The 22,290-nt window shown below is 33.3% G+C and overlaps 1 protein-coding gene across 1 annotated transcript; it reads left to right on the forward strand.

Annotated features, from left to right (window-relative positions):
• Nucleotides 1-20,231: 20,231 nt before the first annotated feature.
• LOC141519630 (olfactory receptor 4P4-like) lies at nt 20,232-21,194 on the forward strand. Its single transcript, XM_074231813.1, has one exon. It carries the CDS (start codon nt 20,232-20,234, stop codon nt 21,192-21,194), a length of 963 nt encoding a protein of 320 aa, XP_074087914.1.
• The last annotated feature ends 1,096 nt before the right edge of the window (nt 21,195-22,290 follow it).

The following is a 22,290-nucleotide window of genomic DNA, read 5'->3' on the forward strand; positions in this document are numbered from 1 at the left end:
AAGAAATGGATTGGAAAGGGGGAAGGTGAGGGAGAATGAGTGAGCTTTCATTCTCATTGGAAATGATTCAGAGAGGAAAGATCATACACATTTAATAGAGTATAGAAATCTATATTCCCCTAGGGAAAAGTAGAGGAGAGTGATGGGAAAGGGGGAATGGGGGGAGGAGATGGATGGGGGAGGGGAAGGGAGTGGGGAGTAGGTGATAGAAGAGATGGAAGATCATGAGAGAAGGTACTCAGATACAGCACACTTCTGAGAAGGGACAGGATGAAAGGAGAGAGAATGGAATAGAGGAAAGTAGGGAGGAATAGAGTGGGAGAAAATATAGTTAGTGATAGCAACTGTGGGAAAACTATTGAAGCAAATTCCTTGGTGGCTATGATGGGAAAGTCATCCCAGAAATAGAGCCATTAGAATATGAACATAGATTGTAGTATACTTTTTTTTCCTCTCTCACTATTCTTGATGTTTCTCATCTTTGTGGAGGGGGGGGGTTAGGATTATTCTCACAACAGGAGTATTGTAATAATATAAAATAAAAAAACAACAAAAATATTTCATAACATATATTTGGAAAAAGAAAATATCAATTAAAAATTTAGAGAAGCAGAACATTAGAGGAGACAAAGTAAAAAGGCATCCAAATTTATGAATAGAAGAAAGACAAATTTGAAAGTAAGAAGTTCAATTTTACTATATACTTGCTGCAGGATATTTGTATGTATCTCATGCTTTTTGTTTGCCAGCCACTTTCTTAAGCATAATAGAAAAGCCAAAAAATTTAATTCATCTCAAAAATCTCACATTATAATCAGGGAAATAACAAATAAAAAAAAGCTACATAGAGAACAAATTATAATTAGTGTCAGGAAAAATCACTAACACTATGGAAACCTGGGAAAGACTTCTAGGAGAAAGTGGGAATTTAGATGATATTTTAAGAATCCAGAAAATCTAGTATGCTGTGATAAGGAGAGAATTCTAGGCATGATTAACAACATAAGCAAATTTTCCGTGTTAATGAAATGTTCTCAATGAAGATTAGAAATAAGACAATTTCACTGAATCACAGAATATTTAGAGGGCAGAAAAATGTAAGAAGACTGGGGAGGCAATAGGGTCCACATTATAAAGGCTTTAAACATGAAAGAGAAGACTTTGAAGTTTCTTCCTATAAAATGAAAGTGATTGAATTGATATTTATTGAATAAGGAGTTCATAGCATCAAGCCTATGTTTTAGAAAAATCAATTTGAGAGATGAAAGAGGGTGAATTGGAAAGAGAATACAATTCATATCAAAGTGACCAGCAAAAATGCTATTATGGCCCAGCCCAGTCTTTAAGGTCAACTCAGACACTGCCACTGAAGACCTCACTACAGAGAAAGCAACCAGCAGCCCCTACTGGCCCCTGGAATTACTAAGCCAAGTGAACAAAGTCTAAAATCTTCAAAGCAAACCACTGAGAGCCAGCTCCCCCCCCAAATACAGGATGAAAAAGGGCCAGAGAAAAGGGGGTCCATGGAGAAATACTTAGAATAAACAGATTCTGACCCAGAGAGATCTAGCACTGATGAGGAGAATATGAATTGGTCTTCAGCCCAGAAAGACTTCCTTGAAGAAATCAGGAAGGAGTTTAAAAATCAGCTGGAAAAATTGGGAAAAGAAACTCAAGAGAAAATGACCACATTGCAAGAGAAAATTAACATCATGAAACAAGAAAACAAATCCTTGGAAAATACAATTGGACAAATACAAAATGAGAATAACTCTCAAATTTCAATAGGTAAATGCAAAAAGAAAATGATTCTTTCAAATCCTCAATTGGTCAAATGCAAAAAGGAAATGATTCTCTTAAACCTACATTTGATAAAATAGAAAAGTCTTTCAAAAATAGAATGGAAAAAATCTAAAAAAAAAAGAATGGAAACTAATTGACTTCATGAGACAACAAGATTGTGTTAAAAAAACAAAAAGATCAAAAAAATGGATAAATATGAAAAATACCTCATCAGCAAAACAAACAACTAACCTTGAGAACAGGTCAAGAAGGGAGAATCTGAGAATTATAGGACTTCCTGAAAACATTGAAGAGAAAAAAAGACTGGACTTAATATTACAAGATTTAGTGATGAAAAATTACCCTGATATCATGGAACCAGAGGGCAAAATAATTAATGAAAGAAAACATCAATCCCTTCTGGAAAGAGATCCTAAAATGAAAACACTAAATTCCAGGAGTATCAGATAAAAGAAAAAACCCTGCAAGCATCCAGAAAGGAAAAAAAAAATTTAAATACCAAGGAGCCATGGTAAGGATTATGCAGAGCCTAACTGCAGCAACATTAAGGGATCAAAAGATCTGGAATGAGATATTCCTGAAAAGGAAGGGAGCTTGGAATGCAGCCAAGAATGCACTACCCAGGAAAGCTGAGCTTTCTCTTCCAGGGGAAATTGATGGACATTTAATGAACTGGGAGACTCCCAAGACTTCATAATGAAAAGACCAGTCCTAAATAGAAAATCTGGACATCAAACAGGATGTTCAAGAGATACAAGAAAAGGTAAAAAAAATGAAAAACTGCTATACAATAAGATGAAACTGGCTATATACTCAATTGGGAGAAAGATCTTCAAAACTCTTGAGAATTGTAACTCTACTAGAGTGAGTATGAATAGCCAGAAGTGATGGATACTCATAACTTTTCTGTGACTCAGATGGATGATTGAAAAACAATACCACTTTAAAAAGGGGAACAGTAAGGAGAAGGGAGGGTGGAGGGAGACTGAATAGGGTAAATCACATTACATCAGGAGGTACAAAAGACCTTTTGTAATTGAGGGGAAAAAGGGAGGAGGTGAGAACCACCTGAATCTTCATCTCATCAGACTTGGCTTAAAGTTAACTTAGACACACTTATTCAATTTTAGAAATTTATCTTACCTTTCAAACATTAAAAGGGGAAGAGGGGCAAGGGGAAGGGAGAGAGAGAAAAAGGGGAAACTAACAGAAGGAAGGGAAGAAGGGGAAAAGGGAAAGGGGTAAAAAGGGGAGGGGGGTTTGATATAAGAGGGAAAATAAACTGAAGGTGGTGATATTCAGTAATAAAACACTGGGGAATATGGACAATGGGAAAAAAGGGGGGAAAATACAAACAGAAGGAAGATATCATGGAGGGCAATAAAGAGTTAGTAATTATAACTTTGAATGTGAATGGGATGAACTCTCCCTTAAAACATAAGCAGATGACAGAGTGGATTAAAAAACAGAATCCTACAATATGCTGCTTAGAAGAAACTCATTTGAAGCAGAGATATACATTTAGAGTAAAGGTAAAACTTTGGAGCAAAATATATTTTGCTTCAGCTGGGGTGAAAAAATCAGGGGTTAGCAATCCTTATCTCAGACAAAGCAGTTGAAAAAATAGTGTTAAAAGAGATAAGGAAGGAAACTATATTTTTCTAAAAGTTGCCATAGACAATAAAGTAAATTCAATACTAAATATGCATGCACGCAGTAGGATAGCATTCAAAGTCTTAGAGGAGAAGTTGGAAGAGCTAAAGGAAGATGTAGGCAGGAAAACCCTACTAGTGGGAGACCTCAACCTCCTGCTCTCACATCTAGATAAATCGAATCATAAAATAACCAAAAAAGAAGTTAAGGAGGGAAATAGATTGTTAGAAAAACTAGATATAGTAGACTTATGGAGAAAATAGAGTTGGGATAGAAAGGAATATACTTTTTTTCTGCAGTACATATCACTTATACAAAGTATATATCACTTATTCAAAAATTGTCCATGTACTAGGATATTAAAAACCTAATGATCACTTGCAGAAAAGCAGGAATAGTGAATACATCTTTCTCAGATTCATAATGTAGTAAACATCATATGCAATAATGGGCCAGGGAGATATAGACCCAGAACTAATTGGAGATAAAATAACCACATTTTAAAGAATGAATGGATCAAACAACAAATTATAGAAAGAATTAATTATTTCATCATAGATAATGACAACAATGAAACAGAACACCAAAACCTATGGGATACACTCAAGGCGGCTGTCAGGGGATATATTATGTCTTTAAATGCTTGCATGAATAAATTAGAGAAACAGGAAATCAATGAGCTAAAGATGCAACTTAAAAAAATAGAGAAAGAGAAAATTAACCCCCCAATTAAATCCCAAATGAGAAATTCTAAAAATTAAAGGAGAAATTAATAAAATTGAAAGCAAGAAACTTATTAAACTAATAAATAAAACCAAGAGCTGGTTTTATGAAAAAACCAATAAAATTGATAAACCTCTGGTCAATTTGATTAAAAAAAAGAAAGAAGAACACCAAATTGCTAATATCATAAATGAAAAAGGAAAACTCACTACCAATGAGGAAGAAATTAAAGTAATAATTCAGAATTATTTTGCCCAACTCCATGCCAATAATTTTGACAATCCAAGTGAAATGGATGAATATTTACAAAAAAACAAGTTGCCAAGATTAAATGAAGAGGCAATTAAAAACCTAAATAATGCTATCTCAGAAAAAGAAATTCAACAAACCATTATTGAACTCCCTAAGAAAAAATCTCCAGGGCCAGATGGTTCACAAGTGAATTCTATCAAGCATTAAAGGAACAATCGGTTCCAATTCTATGTAAACTCTTTGGAAAAATAGGTGAAGACACAATTCTGCCTAACTCTTTCTATGACCACAATATGGTGCTGATACCTAAACCAGGAAGAGTTAAAACAGAGAAAGAAAATTATAGACCTATCTCCCTGATGAATATAGATGCAAAAATCTTGAATAAAATCTTAGCAAAACAATTAAAAGTTATCACTAGGATAATACATTTTTACCAAGGAGGATTTATCCCAGGAATGAAGGGTTGGTTCGATATCAGGAAAACTGTTAGTATAATTTATTATATTAGTAACATAACTATCAGAAATCATATGTTCATATCAATAGATGCTGAAAAACCTTTTGACAAAATCAGCACCCATTTCTCATAAAAACACTAGAGAGTGTAGGAATAACTGGTTTGTTCCTTAGAATAATAAGCAGTATCTATCGGAAATCATCAACAAGCATTATATGCAAGGGGGATGGGCTTGAGGCATTCCCAATAAAATCAAGGGTGAAACAAGGATGCCCATTATCACCACTACTATTCTATATTTTATTAGAAATGTCTGCCTCAGGATAAGAGAAAAAAAAATTGAAGGAATTAGAATGGGGAAGGATGGGACAGCTAGGTGGCATAGTGGATAAAGCACCGGCTGTGGAGTCAGGAGTACCTGGGTTCAAATCTGGTCTCAGACACTTAATTATTACCTAGCTGTGTAGCCTTGGGCAAGCCACTTAACCCTGTTTGTCTTGCAAAAACCTAAAAAAAAAAAGAATAGGGAAGGAAGAGACAAAACTCTCTTTGCAGATGACATGATGGTATATCTAGAGAATCCAAAAAAAGTCATCTAAAAAGCTACAAGAAATAATTTAGCAATTTTAGCAAAGTAGCAGGATACAAAATAAACTTTCATAAATCCTCAACATTTCCTATATATGACTAACAAGATATAGCAGAAAGAGATAGGAAAAGAAATCCAATTCCAAGTAACCTCAGACAAAAGAAAATACCTGGGAGTCTACCTGCCAAGGCAGACTCACAAACTCTTTGAAAACAATTACAAAACTCTTCTCATGCAAATAAAATCAGATTCAAATACCTGGGCAAATATCAACTGTTCATAGATAGGTCGAGCTAATATAATCAAAGTGACAATTCTACCAAAAGTAAACTACTTGTTTAACACCCTACCAATAAAAATTCCAAAAAAACTCCCCCTACTTTAATGAGTTATAAAACGTTGTAAGTAAATTTATATAGAGAAATAAAAAGTCAACAATTTCGAGGGAATCAATGAAAAAAGTGCAAAGGAATGCATGTTAGCCTTACCAGGTATAAATTATATTATAAAGCATCAGTCCTCAAAACTATCTGGTATTGCCTGAGAAACAGAGTGGGGAACCAGTGGAATAGACTAGGTGCAATAGCAGGAAATGATTATAGTAATTTGCTTTTTGATAAACCCAAAGAGTCTGGCTATTGGGATAAAAACTCGCTCTTCGATAAAAACTGCTGGGAAAATTGGAAGTTAGTATGGAAGAAACTTAAATTAGACCAACACCTCACACCCTATACCAAAAGAAGATCCAAATGGATACAGGATTTAGACATAAAAATCAAAATTATAAGGAAACTAGAAGATCAAGAAGTAGTTTACCTGTCAGATCTATGGAAAGGGCAACAGTTTATGTCCAAGGAAGAGACAGAGAACATCAAAACAAACTAGATAAGTTGATTACATTAAATTAAAAAGCTTTTGGGTGGCTAGATGACACAGTGGATAGAGCACTGGCTCTGGAATCAGGAGTACCTGACTTCAAATCAGGCCTCAGACACTTAATGATTACCTAGCTGTGTGGACTTGGGCAAGCCACTTAACCCTGTTTGCTTTGCAAAAACCTAAAAAAAATTTAAAAAGCTTTTTGCAGAGACAAAACCACTATAACCGAGTTAAAAAGAAATACAGTGAAATGGGAAACAATTTTTGCAAATAGTATTTCTGGCAAAGGATTCATTTCTAAAATATACAGAGAACTGAGCCAAATTTTCAAAAAACCAAGCCATTCCCCAATTGACAAATGGTCAAAGGATATGCAAAGGCAAATTTCAGCTGAAGAAATAAAAGCAATCCATAATCATATAAAAAATTGCTCCAAATCATTACTTATTAGAGCAATGCAAATTAAAGTATCTCTTAAATACCACTTCACACCTCTCAGACTGGCCAATATGTCCAGAAAGGACAATGATCAATGTTGGAAGGGATACAGCAAATCTGGGACACTAATACATTGTTGGTGGAGCTGTGAACTCATCCAGCCTTTCTGTAGAGCAATTTGGGTTTATGCCCAAAGGGCAACAAAAACGTGCATATCCTTTAATCCAGCAGTACCACTACTGGGTCTGTACCCTGAAGAGATTATGAAAAAGGGTAAAAACATCACTTGTATAAAAATATTTATAGCAGCCCTGTTTGTGGTGGCAAAAAATTGTAAATTGAGTGAATGTCCTTCAATTGGGGAATGGCTTAACAAACTGTGATATATGTATGTCATGGAACTCTGTTGTTCTCTTAGAAACTAGGAGGGATGGGAATTCAGGGAAGCCTGGAGGGAATTGCATGAACTAATGCTGAGCGAGATGAGCAGAACCAGAAAAACATTGTACATCCTAACAGAAATATGGGGGTGATCATAACCTTGATGGACTTGCTGATCCCTGCAGGGCAACAACCAGGGATAATTTTGGGCCATCTATAATGGAGAATACCTTCTGTAGCCAGCAAAAGAATTAGAGATTTTGAACAAAGACCAAAACCTATTACTGTCAAATTAGAAAAAAACCCGTTATATTATTAAGTAATTTTGCTATCTCATACTGTATTTTTCTTCCTTAAGGCTATGATTTCTCTGTCATCACATTCTACTGAGATCAGTGTATAACATGCACCTAATATAAAGACTAACAGAATGACTTCTGCAAGCAGTGGGGGAGGGAAGCAAGAACGGGTGAAAAATTGTAAAACTCAAAATAAATAAAATCTTTCTAAAAAGAAACAGTTTGGACATTATTGGTGGGAAGGATTGTTGAGGATCTCACTCAAGAGTATGCTTAGATTGGAGACTGGTGCTTGAGAGAATGTTAATATGCTTGACAATAATAAGAAATTTAGGGTGAGGAGAGAGTTTGGAAGTAGAAGATAATGAATTTAGCTTTGGATGTGTTGAGTTTAAGATGTCTATAAAAATTCACTTCGAGCTCTCTGATAAGGAATTGTGATTTGATAATAAAAGTTTAAAGAGATGTTATGACAAAATATCATTAATAGATACCATATTAGATGATGAAAACTACCGATTCTTTTAGTAGAGAGAGAAGATGAGGACTAATATATATTCTGACTAGAAAGACAAGTCAGAATTGAGCTGAGAGGTCTCTAAATGTTAGATGATTTTGTTATTATTATATCTTACTATATTTTATAAGCAATAAGATAAGCAATGAAATGAACAAAATAAGCAATAAAAGCAGTGAAGTTTTTCCATCAGAAGAATGTTAGAATTATCTATAAGAACAAAATCTTGGTAGTTAACTGAGGGATCGATTAGAGAGGGGACAATGTAGATAGGTAATTTGTGGCAATTGTAATATGTCAGTCAAGAGATGATGAAGTTCTATTAGGTTGGATATGCTATGAGTAGGGGAAATTGACTGATGAAGAGGATGTATAGGATCCAGAATTGATGAGATTTGGGCAAATTTTCAGCTGGGGAAGATTAGAAAGATGAAGAATCAAAACAGACAGTTTATAAAAGAACAAGTAAATAGGAAAATAGTTTTGGTAATAGGAGAGTTTGTAAAGATGGGATAGTTTGAGTTGAGTTTAAAATGCCTTTAAGAACTCCAAAGGTAGTTATTCTATACATGGCGTAAATGAAGAATTTGAGATAAGCAAATCTGAGGAATAAATTGGCCAATTTGGAAGGAATTTTAATTAAGCTGCATATTTGGCAATGGAAGAGCATACCATATGCCTAAGTGTAGATAAATAAATAGAAACTGATCAAAATACTGATCATCATAACATACACTTGGAGAAATCAAGTCCCTAAAAAGAAACATTTCACATGAATTTAGATAGATCTGAATAACAGGCAAGAAGAGAAATAGAGAGGGAGAGAAAAAGAAAGACAGAGACATTAATATAAAAAGAAAAAAGAAATAGTAATATAAGAAGAAAGAACAAGAAGGAGGAAGGAAGAAGAAGAGAGGAAGAAGAGGGAGAAAAGAGAAGGAGAAGAAGAAGAAGGAGGAGAAGAGTAACTTGACTGTGAAGAAGAATGAGAAGGAGAAAGAGGGAAAGAGAGGAAGAAAAAGAGAAGATGCAAGAAATAAAAGAAAATGGAGAGGGGGAGGGCTGAGGGAAGAAGGAGAAAGGGGGGGATTGAGATACACAAACTGAGAAGGCAATGAATAATAAAGATTCCTCTGAGAGATCCATAAAGTTTGCTAGATATCATATACTCTTTAGAAATACACTCAGATATTGGAGACATCAGTTTTGTGTATTTTCTTTCTTCCTTCCTTCCTTCCTTCCTTTCTTTCTTCTTCTTCTCCTTCTCCTTCTCCTTCTCCTTCTCCTTCTTCTCCTTCTTCTTCTCCTTCTCCTTCTCCTTCTTCTTCTTCTTCTTCTTCTTCTTCTTCTTCTTCTCCTTCTTCTTGTTTTTGCAAGACAATGGAGTTAAGTTACTTGCTCAAGGTCATACAACTAAGCAATTATAAAGTGTCTGAGGTCGAATTTGAACTCAGGTCCTCCTGACACCAGGGCCAGTTCTCAATCCACTGAGCCATCTAGCTGTCACCATTTTGTGTATCTTGAATCTTCAGTTAACAGTTATCATTTCCCAAATACAATAATATATAGTCCTTATGTCATGCATTATAGGAGGTAAACAAAAGGGAACTAATCATCAAAATAAATTTTCTGCTTCCTAGTATTTTATAGTACTTTAGTATATAGTATTATAGTATTTTAGTATATTATAGTATTTTATAATGAAGTAGCCTAATCATCTATGAAAAGTAAAAGATTTCCCTAAGCAGTAAAATTTGCTTCTGATTGGTAATAGTCTATAGGTTGGACTGCTTTGAAAGCCTCTGGGAGTCTATCTTGCTGAGGTCTAATATGACTTTAAATTCAGTAAGTCTTTCCTGGAAGGTTCTTTCTTTTAAAGGAGATAGAGGAGATGAGGAGACAGGAGTGATTCATATTTTTCTGCACTTTGGTTCAAATGGAGAGGGTCTGGCTACAGAACATGAGCCCTACTTGTCATCCTAATGATTTATAGTCACCATGAAAAGCAGAGTAAACTTTCAGTTGGGGAAAAGCCTTTTAAAGATACTTTCAGCCATTGTCTTGAACCGCAAAGATTGATATTTGTCAGCAATTCCTGCTCAGGTACCTGTATAATTTTTCAGGTATTATGTTTGGGTTCATAAAATATGGCATAATTTGAAAAGTTGCTCATTTGCTATGTTTTCAACATTGTATTTATTTTCATTATCTTGATTCTTGGATTTTCACTAGATCAGAGATCTTTTTAACTTATCTTTTTATTTTTCCTGTATAGCCTTTTGTTGTCATGAAAAGATTGTGGACACCTGAGAATAACATTACTAAATGCATAAAATACAATTCATTGGATTTCAGTATATTGGATATTTCCTATCCAAGATCATAGAAAACCTGAAATCTTTCCATGTTCAACAGATTAATATCTCCTTCCTACACATAACACCATTCTGCTAATATCAGAAAGTTTTTTTGTGTGTTTATATATTTACATGCATTCTCTATAAAATTATGATTTTCATTTATTAAGTAATCAAAGTTCTTTAATAGGGTTAGGAGAGGACTACATCAGCTCAAAAATATGGATAACATATTACCTAGGCCACCTCAATACAATCACTGTCTCTATTCTTTGTATTGTCATCCTCCTCAAAAGCATTTTCCTCTTTTTCTTATACATATTGCTTGTTACTTAGCCATTCCTTACTTCCCTATCCTCACTCATGGGGACAATCTGAATGAAAAAATTATATGCCAAAAAGTTTTGTTTTGAACAAAGTGCTATCTAATGCTGTTATGTTCTATGGCAACATGATGATTACTTTTTATTTATTTTTATTTATTTATTTTTTATTTTTTTGCAAGGCAGATGGGGTTAAGTGGCTTGCCCAAGGCCACACAGCTAGATAATTATTAAGTGTCTGAGACCGGATTTGAACCCAGGTATTCCTGACTCCAGGGCCGGTGCTTTATCCACTGCACCACCTAGCTACCCCAATGATTACTTTTTAGATGATGATTTGTTTCTCTCTAATAATTTTTTTAGGCAATAAAGGAGACACTTGGGATAGATTCAGTTGGTTTCATTGATTCTTATATTGGCAGAGTACATTCAAATTTCATTGTCAAATATTATCCATCTAACTTTCACTAGGGACCTATGTTGTGATAGATATCTCTTATGATTCTCATTTTGTGAGTAAAGTGAGTCTCAGAGAAATCAATTGTGTCTGTAGTCAACTAAAGTTATACAGTAAGATGTACTAGATATCCTCTCATTAAAAAGTTTTCCCTCTTTTGACAGTTTTGTTTCTTCTTCCTAAAAGTCACTACTGGCACTTATAGAGAAATGGATATATATATATATATATATATATATATATATATATATATATATTTATATATACTTATATTCATTTCCTGTAAAATCACCATCTTCATAGGTTAATCACAGCTATTTAATAGGATTGGGAGGAGAACTATACCAATCAAAAAGATGCAAAACTTATTACCTGGGCCATAACTGTCTCTATTTTCTGTATTGGAATCCTCTTCAAAAGTAGTTTTCTTTATTTCCCATACATATTGCTTGTCATTTAGCCATTCCTTACCTCCCTATCCTTACTCATGGGGGCAATCTGAATGAAAATATAATATATATAAAACAGTTGTTATGAGCAAAGTGTTATATGAAACTTTTATGAGCTGTGAAATTGTGATGCTCACTTTTTAAATGATGATTCTTTCCTCTCTAATACATTTGAGGAAGCACTTAGGATAGGTTCAGTTAACCTCATAGTGGCAGAGTACTTCTATATTTCAAAGTTCATTGTCAAATATCTCATCTAACTTGCTCTAGGAATCTTTGATGTGTCAGATTCTCACTTTATCAATAATGTAAGTCTCAGAGAAATCAATTACATGTTGATAGTCAAACTATAAGTTATGTAGTAACATATGCTTGATATCATTCCATCAAAGATTTTTCCGCACTCTGGCAGCTTTCTTTCTTCATCCTAGAAATCACTGGCACTTAGAGAGCAATGGATTTCTCCTAATGGGCTTACAAGAAAGTTCACAGTTTTAATGATTATTTTGCTTTGGCTACTTTCAAAACAACTATGCATGTAAACGGGAAAGTCAACTACTCTCTACTCCATTTTTATGTACCTTTGAGAGACTTAATCTTTTGAAAATGAATAATGTTATGGTGCATGTCATTTGTAAGTTTCTGTTTGTGAGAGAAAAAAGAAAGAAAGGAAAGAAGGAGGGAGGGAAGGAAGAAGGAAGGAAGAAGGGAGGAAGGAAGGAAGAAAGAAAAGGAAGGAAGGAAGAAAGATAGAAAGAAAGAAAGAAAGAAAGAAAGAAAGAAAGGAAGGAAGGAAGGAAGTAAGGAAGGAAGGATGACTTTCTCCCTCTCCCTCTCCCTCTCTTTCTCTTTCTCTCCCTCTGCCTTCCCCCCCACACACAGACAAGGACACTATAAGTATCATTTTTAACAAAAGAAGTTTTCCAAATTTAACCTTCCATCTACACATGCATTGCTTTCCTCTATCCCATTGATAGTTTTTTGAGATAACCTAACAGGAGGCAACAGAACCTACTTCATTTTTTTCTCCCTTTGGGATTTTGAAAAATCTATTGACAGGAAGACATGAAATTGATTCCAGAACATCTAGTTTTGAAGACCAGTTCCAGTCCTTAATAGCTATGGCATTCATCAAATAACTACTTTGTGATCCTTACTTTTCTCCAATGTATAGGGAGGGATTGAGAATTCATGACATGCAAGTACTCTTCCAAACTTCAATATGGAATTCATCATATTGGAATACATCCCATAAGATTTATAGCTAATGAATGCACAAAGAAAATTCTTCATTTTTTCCTCTATTTGCTCTTGAAGTATTCAGAAAAGCACCTTTTCTTTCTACCTCCAATCTACTAGGCACCAAAAATAGTTTAAGTAGCACTCCACAAAAATCCAGTTTAATCTTCATAGGAAACTTGGTAGAAGATTGAAATGCTGGAGAAAAATTATGCAGAAGTTATGTCAGGCATTCATTCCAAGTGGCAATAGATGTTCATAGATTTATTGTCACTTATCTATAACCTGATCATGTCCTTCAAATGGATAGATGATTCTAAATCAACCCTGGCTTGTTAGCAGATTAAGATGATAAATCATTTGTTATCTCTACAAAGAAGTCTAAAAACGTACAATATCTCTATAATAAATGCTTCCGCCAAGTATAACTCCACATATATTTATTAGACTCCTACTATATCAAAATATACCATGGTAAGCAATGTTTTGAAGAGGGTAAAATGGCAAAGATTTAACAAAAAACTCTATATGGTTCCAACTCCAACCAAGTAAGATAATTTAGAAAAACCCCCTAGTCCTGCCTCAGTCATACTGAGATATGACTCAGCTCTTTACTTCTCACTAACTGAAAGGTGTGGAGTTGTTGGTCCTGTGGCCTTGGTCTTGATGGCTATGACAATAGAGATGCAAAACTGTCTTCCTCACCTTGTGACATTTTGGCACTCTGTCCATCTGTTCACGATCTGAAGGTTATATTTCTATGACCCTGATTAAATCTTTCACTATATGAGTAACTCAAAACTTTTAAAGCATGCCTGCTAAACTCATAGATTGCTGTTATTTAAGCATCTGCTATCTTAAGTTCTGGTTTGACATTTCAAAAACCACACTAATAAACTATCAAATGTCCAGAAGAGGGCAATCAGATTGTGGGGACTATCAAGAGTGTTTAGTAAGTTCATTATTGTAAATAAGGAATATATTTAAATATGAAAAAATAATATAACAAATCATTGTTTAGTTTATAAAGAATTACTTGATGAAGCATTATTCTGAATCCTATAGGATGGAGTGAGATGTGCTGGATAAAAGTTTCAATGAGGGGGCAGGTAGGTGGCACAGTGGATAAAGCACTGGCCCTGGAGTCAGGAGTACCTGGGTTCAAATCTGGTCTCAAACACTTAATAATTACCTAGCTGTGTGGCCTTGGGCAAGTCACTTAACCCCATTTGCCTTGAAAAAAACCTAAAAAAAGTTTCAATAAGGAAAATCTGTTTAAAATACATAAATACATAAAATACATAAAATTCCTAAACATTAAAGAAAGGTGTAATAAAGAGGACATTTGGTTTACTAATTACTGAGAACTCCAGGAAACCTAGAAGAAGTTTATTGTTTTGCATGGGAGGGTTGTTAAAACATGTGAGGATCAATTTTAAGGTTCAGGTAGTTGGTAAAATGACATATGGTACATGTCCTGGAAAATTATTAGATTGATCTTTTGCCTAGGCTTCTCTTTATTCAATGAAAAGACATTCTTGTTATTGGTTTCTGAGGACTCTGTGAAGTATTTGTAGAAAATCAAGTTTTACTCATCTCATTAAAAGTAAGTATATAATTTAGTTTAATTTGTGATCATATATATGTTTCTCTGTGTGTGGCTGTGTGTATTTGTATGTTTGTGTCTTTCCTATAGTCTCCTCACTTAGCTATTTTTGATGCTTAAAAATCAGGAATGATTTAAATTAATTTTCTCAAGTAATTGACTTACTTATGTGGAGTGAGAAAGGGCTTACAAATTTATTGTTTTTGATATCCCTGGAAATATTTTCTCTCGATTTCCTGTGTAATTTTAAAATATTCACATTGCAGCTCAGTGTTTAGAATTTTAATTTTTCCTCATGTAAAAAGGTCAAATAAGTTAGAACTCCCTTGGTTAAAAATACCCACATCTATATAATATCTTAAGTCTTCAATTTTCTTTGTTAATCAATACATTAAATTTAATTATAATGTGTTCATCCTCGAATGGTTCCTAGACCCATTAAATGGGCCCTATTATTGTCAAAATAAACCTTTGTATTATTATATTATTGGTATCTTTTTAAAATTGATACTGTATTTTAGAAACTAGAGATACATTTTATTGGCTAAGAAGGAACTGTTGAATAGATAAAGAATTTTAGAAACTTTTCTACAAAATGAATAGTATGAAAATTTTATTTGATCAGTTATTTAAAAATATTTAAAACTCAGATCAAATTTAAGTATGAGTATGAATTTCAGTATAGATGTGAAACTTACCTTTGCCTTCACAAAAAATTATCCATTTGATGCTATCATTTGTCAAAGAAAAATATGGCATATAAATGCCTAATAAATCCTGAACTTATGGGAAAAATGTATTTAGCCTAATGAGTTTTTATACATCTCCACAATATTTATACAAATATCACTTTGGTCTTTTTTTTAATCCCATAAATTCATATTATTAAGATAACCACTCACTTATATCTCTGACTTAAACCATTAAAAATAATATTGCCTTGTAATTAAAAAAAGACTTTGTTGTTTTCCTTTGGGATATTTGATAACCTCTAAATTTTCTTTGAAGCAAGGGAAATTGTATATGGATCCTAAAATATGAGTTTGAATCCAGCTCTACCTTTTGATTAGTGTGTGACATTGAATAAATTACTCATACCATGAGCTTTCATTTCCTGATTTGTAAAATCTATAGATTAATCAACATCATTTTTGAATTTCCTGGCAACTTTCATACTCTTTTTAAATTTTAATTTCATCCCTTTAAATGGAAGAAAAATACATTTTTTTTGGTAGACAAGGTGAAAAGCATTGACTTCTCAATTGTGGTCTTGTTCCCTTAGAAATATCAAAAAGTATCAGAAATGATGCAAAGGAAATTATTCAATATGTGGATTCTGTGGATTCCATTTCAGAAGGTATAGAAATTTAATGATTCCTTTTTGATGTAACTACTAGAGGCTTAACCCTAGGAGATACTTTACCCATTGAAATTTACCCCAAACTAGCTTCCATCTGAGGTTTTATTGGAGATTTGGAAACTCTACAAATAGAATGGACAGCAGTTGTGCAATCCATTTTTTTTTTCTGAGTGACAAATTAAGTATATATGGACATGCCCTTTCGAAGCGATGGGTAGATGCTTTTTCTCAAATAGGGACAGACTGAGATTCTTGCAACTATCATGGCTAATCCACAAAAGAGAGGCTTGGGTAATGAAGGAAAGAGGAGAATTGTATGTTAAATCATATATTATGGTTGTACTTAGAATCAGAACAGAGTTCTCTACCCAAAATAAGCACCTCTTCCAACATGTTATTGTTATTATTATTATTTTTGTTAATATCTTCTTTTGATTCTAGAATAATTATAAAATGAATACAACTGCTGCTACACTAAATGGATGGCTTTCTACTTTTCTGTGACTTCCTGTAATTCTCTGAGCCAAAGTAGGCTTTCCTGGATCATACTATCTATTTGTACATTCTTGGAAATTAGAAAATATGGTCCTTGAGAGCATGGCTTATATTTTTATCCAAGCTCTTAGTACAGACTTAGCCACAAATTAAATACTTTTTGCATAACAATACATATTGCATACAGTGAATTCAAGGTGAAAGGAAATATGTGATGTGAGGAGAGGAGCCTCGGAGAAAGGAAACCATGGAGTCAAACACCAATGCTGACACATTGTGAAGAAGTAGGAAACTCCCTGAAAACACACACACACACACACACACACACACACACACACACACACACACACAATACAGTACATACCCAAATATGTAAATGTATATAAATGTATATATACATATAAATATACATATATATATACATATAAACATATATACATCTATCTATATCTATGTATATATATATCTAAATCTATATCTATTTCTATCTATGTATATCTCTATCTCTATCTCTATCTCTATCTCTATCTCTATCTCTATCTCTATCTCTATCTCTATCTCTATCTCTATCTCTATCTCTATCTCTCTCTCTATCTATCTCTCTCTCTCTCTATCTCTATCTCAATCTCTATCTCTATCTCTATCTCTGTCTTTATCTCTCTATATATTGGAATATATATCCAAACAAGAACTAAAGATATGGTATGATGACTCCAAAGAACAGTGACAACCAAGTTAAGTACTGAAGGATTAATTATTACACATATGTTGAAAATGATTTTTTTGAAGTTTACAAAGCAATTTACACAGATTATGCTCTTTGCTTTTTAGACCCATTCAGTGAGATAAGGAAGACAATGTTAATATTTTAATTTTATAAATGAGCAAATGGACTCAGAGTCAAAGTGACTTTTTGATGGATACACAAATAGGAATCATGAAAGGTGATATGCAATATATTTTTGAGTTATGAAAGACATATATTTGAATTATAATATAGATACTTCCCACACTCAGTTATACTACATTTACTCTCAAAAGACTAGCTAAGGGGAAGCTAGCTAGTGCAGTGGTTAAAGCACATGTTCTGGAGTCAGGAGGACCTGAGTTCAAATCCAGCCTCAGTCACTTAATAAAAGCCTAGCAGTGTGACCTGGGGGAAGTCACAACTCCATTGCCTTGCCAAAACAAAAAAGAGAGAGAGAATAGATCAATACAATTATTTTTAATTTAATTGAATAACTTAGTAGTCTGCTTTTGCCTATAGGGAAGTTTTATTTATTCTCTCATTTGCTTTCAATTTCCTTCATTGGATTTCTCTTTCTCTTACCAACTCGGCTTTGGTCTGTCTCTATCTAGTTCCCCAACTCTATCTCTTGCTTCTCTCCATCGTTGTCACTCTGTCTCTTTGCCTTTGTTCTCCATCTTGTTACAGTCACTGTCCTAGGATTTTAACCCTACTCTTCTTACTTACTTTCCCACCCCCTGACCTGTGGCTCTAAGCATATTGAATTTTTTGATCTTACTATTAAATGCACATGTCTGGTGAAGGCTCTTGTAATGACTAAATCAGGACTTAAATTATAATTCTGTATGTTTTTTGTCAATGTGACATTAAGCAAATCATTTTTTGAGCATCAGTTTCTATGTATAAAATTGACAGAGGCAGTTATACTAGGTCCAATTAATATTTCTTCTGGCCCTAGATGTTTCTACTGATCCTTCTAATGTGATATTCTATATGATGATGCTTTATTTTCTTTTCCCTTTTGAATGGAAAAGATGAAGCTTCTATCTAAATAAAAAACAAAGCCAATCAATCTGCATTTTAAAGATGATATTAATAAGATGAGCTATTTGTTTCAGAAGTTGATAAATTAAAAGGGATCAAATTTTCAAAAGATAGCCATCATTATCCAGTGTTTGTGTGTATTTGTGTGTTCAATAAAGGTAGATCTATATATTGTGAAAGATTTGTATAAATAGATATTTACATTATGCAATAAATCTTTCTCAATTCATATCATAATCTGAATTAAAATCTCTTCATTTTCCTTGTTTTGTTTTGTTTCTTTATCTCCCATTCTGTCTATAAAGTTAGATTAATTGTTAAAGGTGGCTATGTACCTCACCTAGCCAGTTCTATTGTTCCAGGGATTGATGTAAAAAAATGCAATTACATTCATCCTGTTTGGGGCCTCTGTACCTAAAGAGAATCCTCTCTTCATCTTGTCTTCTCTTCTGGTTCTTCTTTAAGACAATAGTGACCAGAACTGGTGAGCATATGTCTCCATATTTTATGCCTTACTTGATATTAATAAATAAGCATATCTGACTCTTTAACGTATCAAGAAACCTTGAATAAGTGGCCTTCATGCATTAAAGGCACTACTGTGAGAGCTACATATATATATATATATATATATATATATATATATATATATATATATATATATATATATATATACATATATGACAGTGGACCTTGGTTCTAGAAGTTTATGTCAGTGAAGTGTGGCAGGAAAAATTCTAATGATGTCCTTCCACACTTGAATGGTTTGCTTTGGGGGCATTGGACAACCAAGACTTTTATCCAAGGAGAATTGTAAATTGTAACCAAAGATGTGAGATCAACAGAAGGTGCAATAAGATGTCACTGAGGTCGAGAAAAGGGAAAATAAAGGAGGGGAGAAGAATGAGTGAGGGCTGAGAGACATTTTCATTCAGGAAAACCAGAGATGAGGTGATACATCCAGGAATCAAGAGGAGAGAGAGACAAAGAGAATATACCCTTTCCTCCAGATCTCATACTAACATTATTTGCTACAAAGATTAAAAATAATACTCTAACCCAGATCTCTTAAAATCATCATAGTAAATACCAATGATCCTTAATTATTATTAATGATAATTAATATTATTTTTTTCTCCCTTAACCCTGTACTATTTCTTGATTTTGTCCCTGAAGTTTTGATAAACAGAGGGACCCATTCACTTATTAGTCCACACTTCTCTTTTAAAAATGGAAATAAATTCATATTGGTGATGTCATTTTAAAAAAAATTACTTATTTAAGGCAATGGGGCTAAGAATGACTTGCCTAATGTCATATTGCTAGTCAATTATTAAGTGTCTGAGGTCAGATTTGAACTCAGGTCTTCCTGAATCCAGGCTAGGTGCTTTATCCACTGGGCCATTTAGCTGCCCTATAATTCATTGCAAAATACTCTTTGATACATTTGTAATTCATCCAGGTTAGGAGCTACTTGATTTATCTCACTTTATATATTTCCTTGCTATCCTTAGGCATTCATTCCAAGTTTTGAATTTGTCATTGAGTACTACTTGGTCATTTAATATGGATCAGGTAAGTGGAAGAAAGGGTTGGTTTAGTAATACTTTTTTTTTCTCCTAGATTTCTGAAAATTATTTAAAAGAATTTTGAAAACTAGTATCAAACTGCTATTTTATATTGGATTTTTGACAACTAGCATCATATTGCTTTTTAATATTTGAAAATTTTTATTCATATTTTTTCAATAAATGTTGAGAATTTCTTTTTTATACTTTTATAAAAATATCATGATTTAGAAATTCATTAAAGTGGAATTTTAAGGCATTATTAGATCTTTTAAAGTTATATTAACTTTTTGAAACTTGTATGCAACTTATGGATAAAAATAGATTCTTATAACATAAAGATATCAGATAGATATCTAATTTTAGAGGAATGCCCACCATCGGCAAGAAATAAAGATAAACTTTTGATTTCCCATTTAAATATATGGGTTAAAAAAGTCAAATAATAGAATGGATTTTTTCCCCAGATTATTCTAATGAGACTTTATTCAAAAAAATCTGCAAACTCAGTTCCTTTACTTATTTTTTATATTTGGTTCAATTTCAGATGAGCTAAAATTCTTCTGGGAAGCTGTCCTCTATTTCAAATACATGGAAAATAAGAACAATGTCACAGAATTCATTCTCTTGGGACTGTTCAAGAGCCAGGAGGTCAAAATCATATGTTTTGTAATCTTCTTGTTCTGTTATTTTGCCATATTCTTTGGAAACATTATTATCTTCATCACTATCGTAGGCAGTCATTTGATCCAACAACCCATGTACTATTTTCTCTGTCATTTGTCCTACATGGATCTTGCCTATACTTCCACTGTGGTTCCCAGGCTACTCAGGGACTTAATAGCCAAACAAAAATATATCTCCTATAATTGCTGTATGACTCAGCTCTTTACTGCTCATTTTCTTTCAGGTGTCGAGATGTTCATTCTGGTGTCTATGGCCTTTGATCGTTATGTTGCCATTTGTAAACCTTTGCATTACATGTTAATTGTGAATAGACAGAGATGTAACATGATGCTCTTGATGGCCTGGATAGTTGCCTTTTCACATGCTTTTTCCCAAATGTTCATGGTCAATCGATTACCTTTTTGTGGCCCAAATCAAGTGGATCACTATGTGTGTGATGTGAAAGCCCTTTTAAAACTTGTCTGCACTGATACACGCATCCCCAATATCTTAGTCATTGCAAATACTGGAATGGTTGTCTTGGCCACTTTTCTGGCCTTGGTGGCATCTTACATTGTCATATTATACAACCTTAGGAACCATTCATCAGAGGCTCGACGTAAAGCCCTGTCCACCTGTGCTTCCCATGTCATGGTGGTTGTTCTATTTTTTGTTCCCTGTATTGCCACCTATGTTCCACCTCCCAGTGCCAGCCAAAATGATAAGGAGTTCTCAATGTTTTACACAGTTTTTGCACCCATGTTAAACCCTCTCATCTATACACTAAGAAATACAGAGATGAAGAATGCTATGAAGAAGGTGTGGACAATGAAAAAAAATGATATTCAAATAAAAAGGATTTTAATATGCTTTTCAAAGAAAAATTAGTCACTTTACTAGATAATGTACAAGATGTAATTTTTAAAATGTCATTTACTAAAGACCTACTATAGGCAAGTATTAAACTTTCAAGGGGAGCCATAAAAATGTATTTAAGATTATTTCTTTTGAAGAATAAATGCAACCAAAATTAGAAGGAAAATAGAGTAACACTTTTTTTACAGCCAGTGCTTCTGAAAAGACTTTATTTCTCAAATATGTAGAGAATATATATATATATATATATATATATATATATATATATATATATATATTTTCATGGAAGAATATGAGTCAATTCCCAATTGATTAATAATTGGGGCAAATTATGTGAACAAGAAGCTTCAAAAAACAAAAACCAGTCATATGAAAAAGGGCTCTTATTCACTATGAATTAGAGAAATTCAAATACAAACAGCTCTAAGGTACCACCTCATACCTATCATATTGTCTATTGTGGGAAAACTGGAACTCTAATGCACTCTATGCTTAATGGGTTATGAAACTACATACCATTTGATACAGAAATACAACTATTAGATCTAGATCCCAATGAGATAATAAAAAAGAAAGAAATGACTCATTTGTCCTATATATATATATATATATATATATATATATATATATATATATATATATATATATATAAAACAATTCTTTTTTATTGGCAAAGAATTAGAAATTGAGGTGTTGCTGCTCATCGGCTGGGGAATGGCTGAAAAATTGTGTTTAATGCATGGAATGAAATGCTTTTGTTCCATAAGAAATGATGAGCAAGAAGATTTCAGAAAATGTAGAAAATCTTGTACTAAGTGATGCTGAGTAAAGTGAGCAGAACTAGGAAAACATTACGGTGTGATGATAAACTATATACATAGTTCTTTTCAGCAATAGTGATCAAAGGAATTTCCAAGAAGACTAGGGATGGACAGTGCCTATCCCATCCAGAGAAAGATCTATGGAGTTTAACTTCAGATAGATACATACAATTCTGACTTCTTATTTTTTTCTTTCTCATGATTTTGCCCTTTTTTTTAATTCTTCTTTTATAACATTGCTAGTATGGAAATTTGATTAACATTATTGTACATATACATATATATAT

Source organism: Macrotis lagotis, chromosome 3 (assembly GCF_037893015.1).
Source record: "Macrotis lagotis isolate mMagLag1 chromosome 3, bilby.v1.9.chrom.fasta, whole genome shotgun sequence".
In the NCBI taxonomy this organism is placed as follows: domain Eukaryota; kingdom Metazoa; phylum Chordata; class Mammalia; order Peramelemorphia; family Peramelidae; genus Macrotis; species Macrotis lagotis.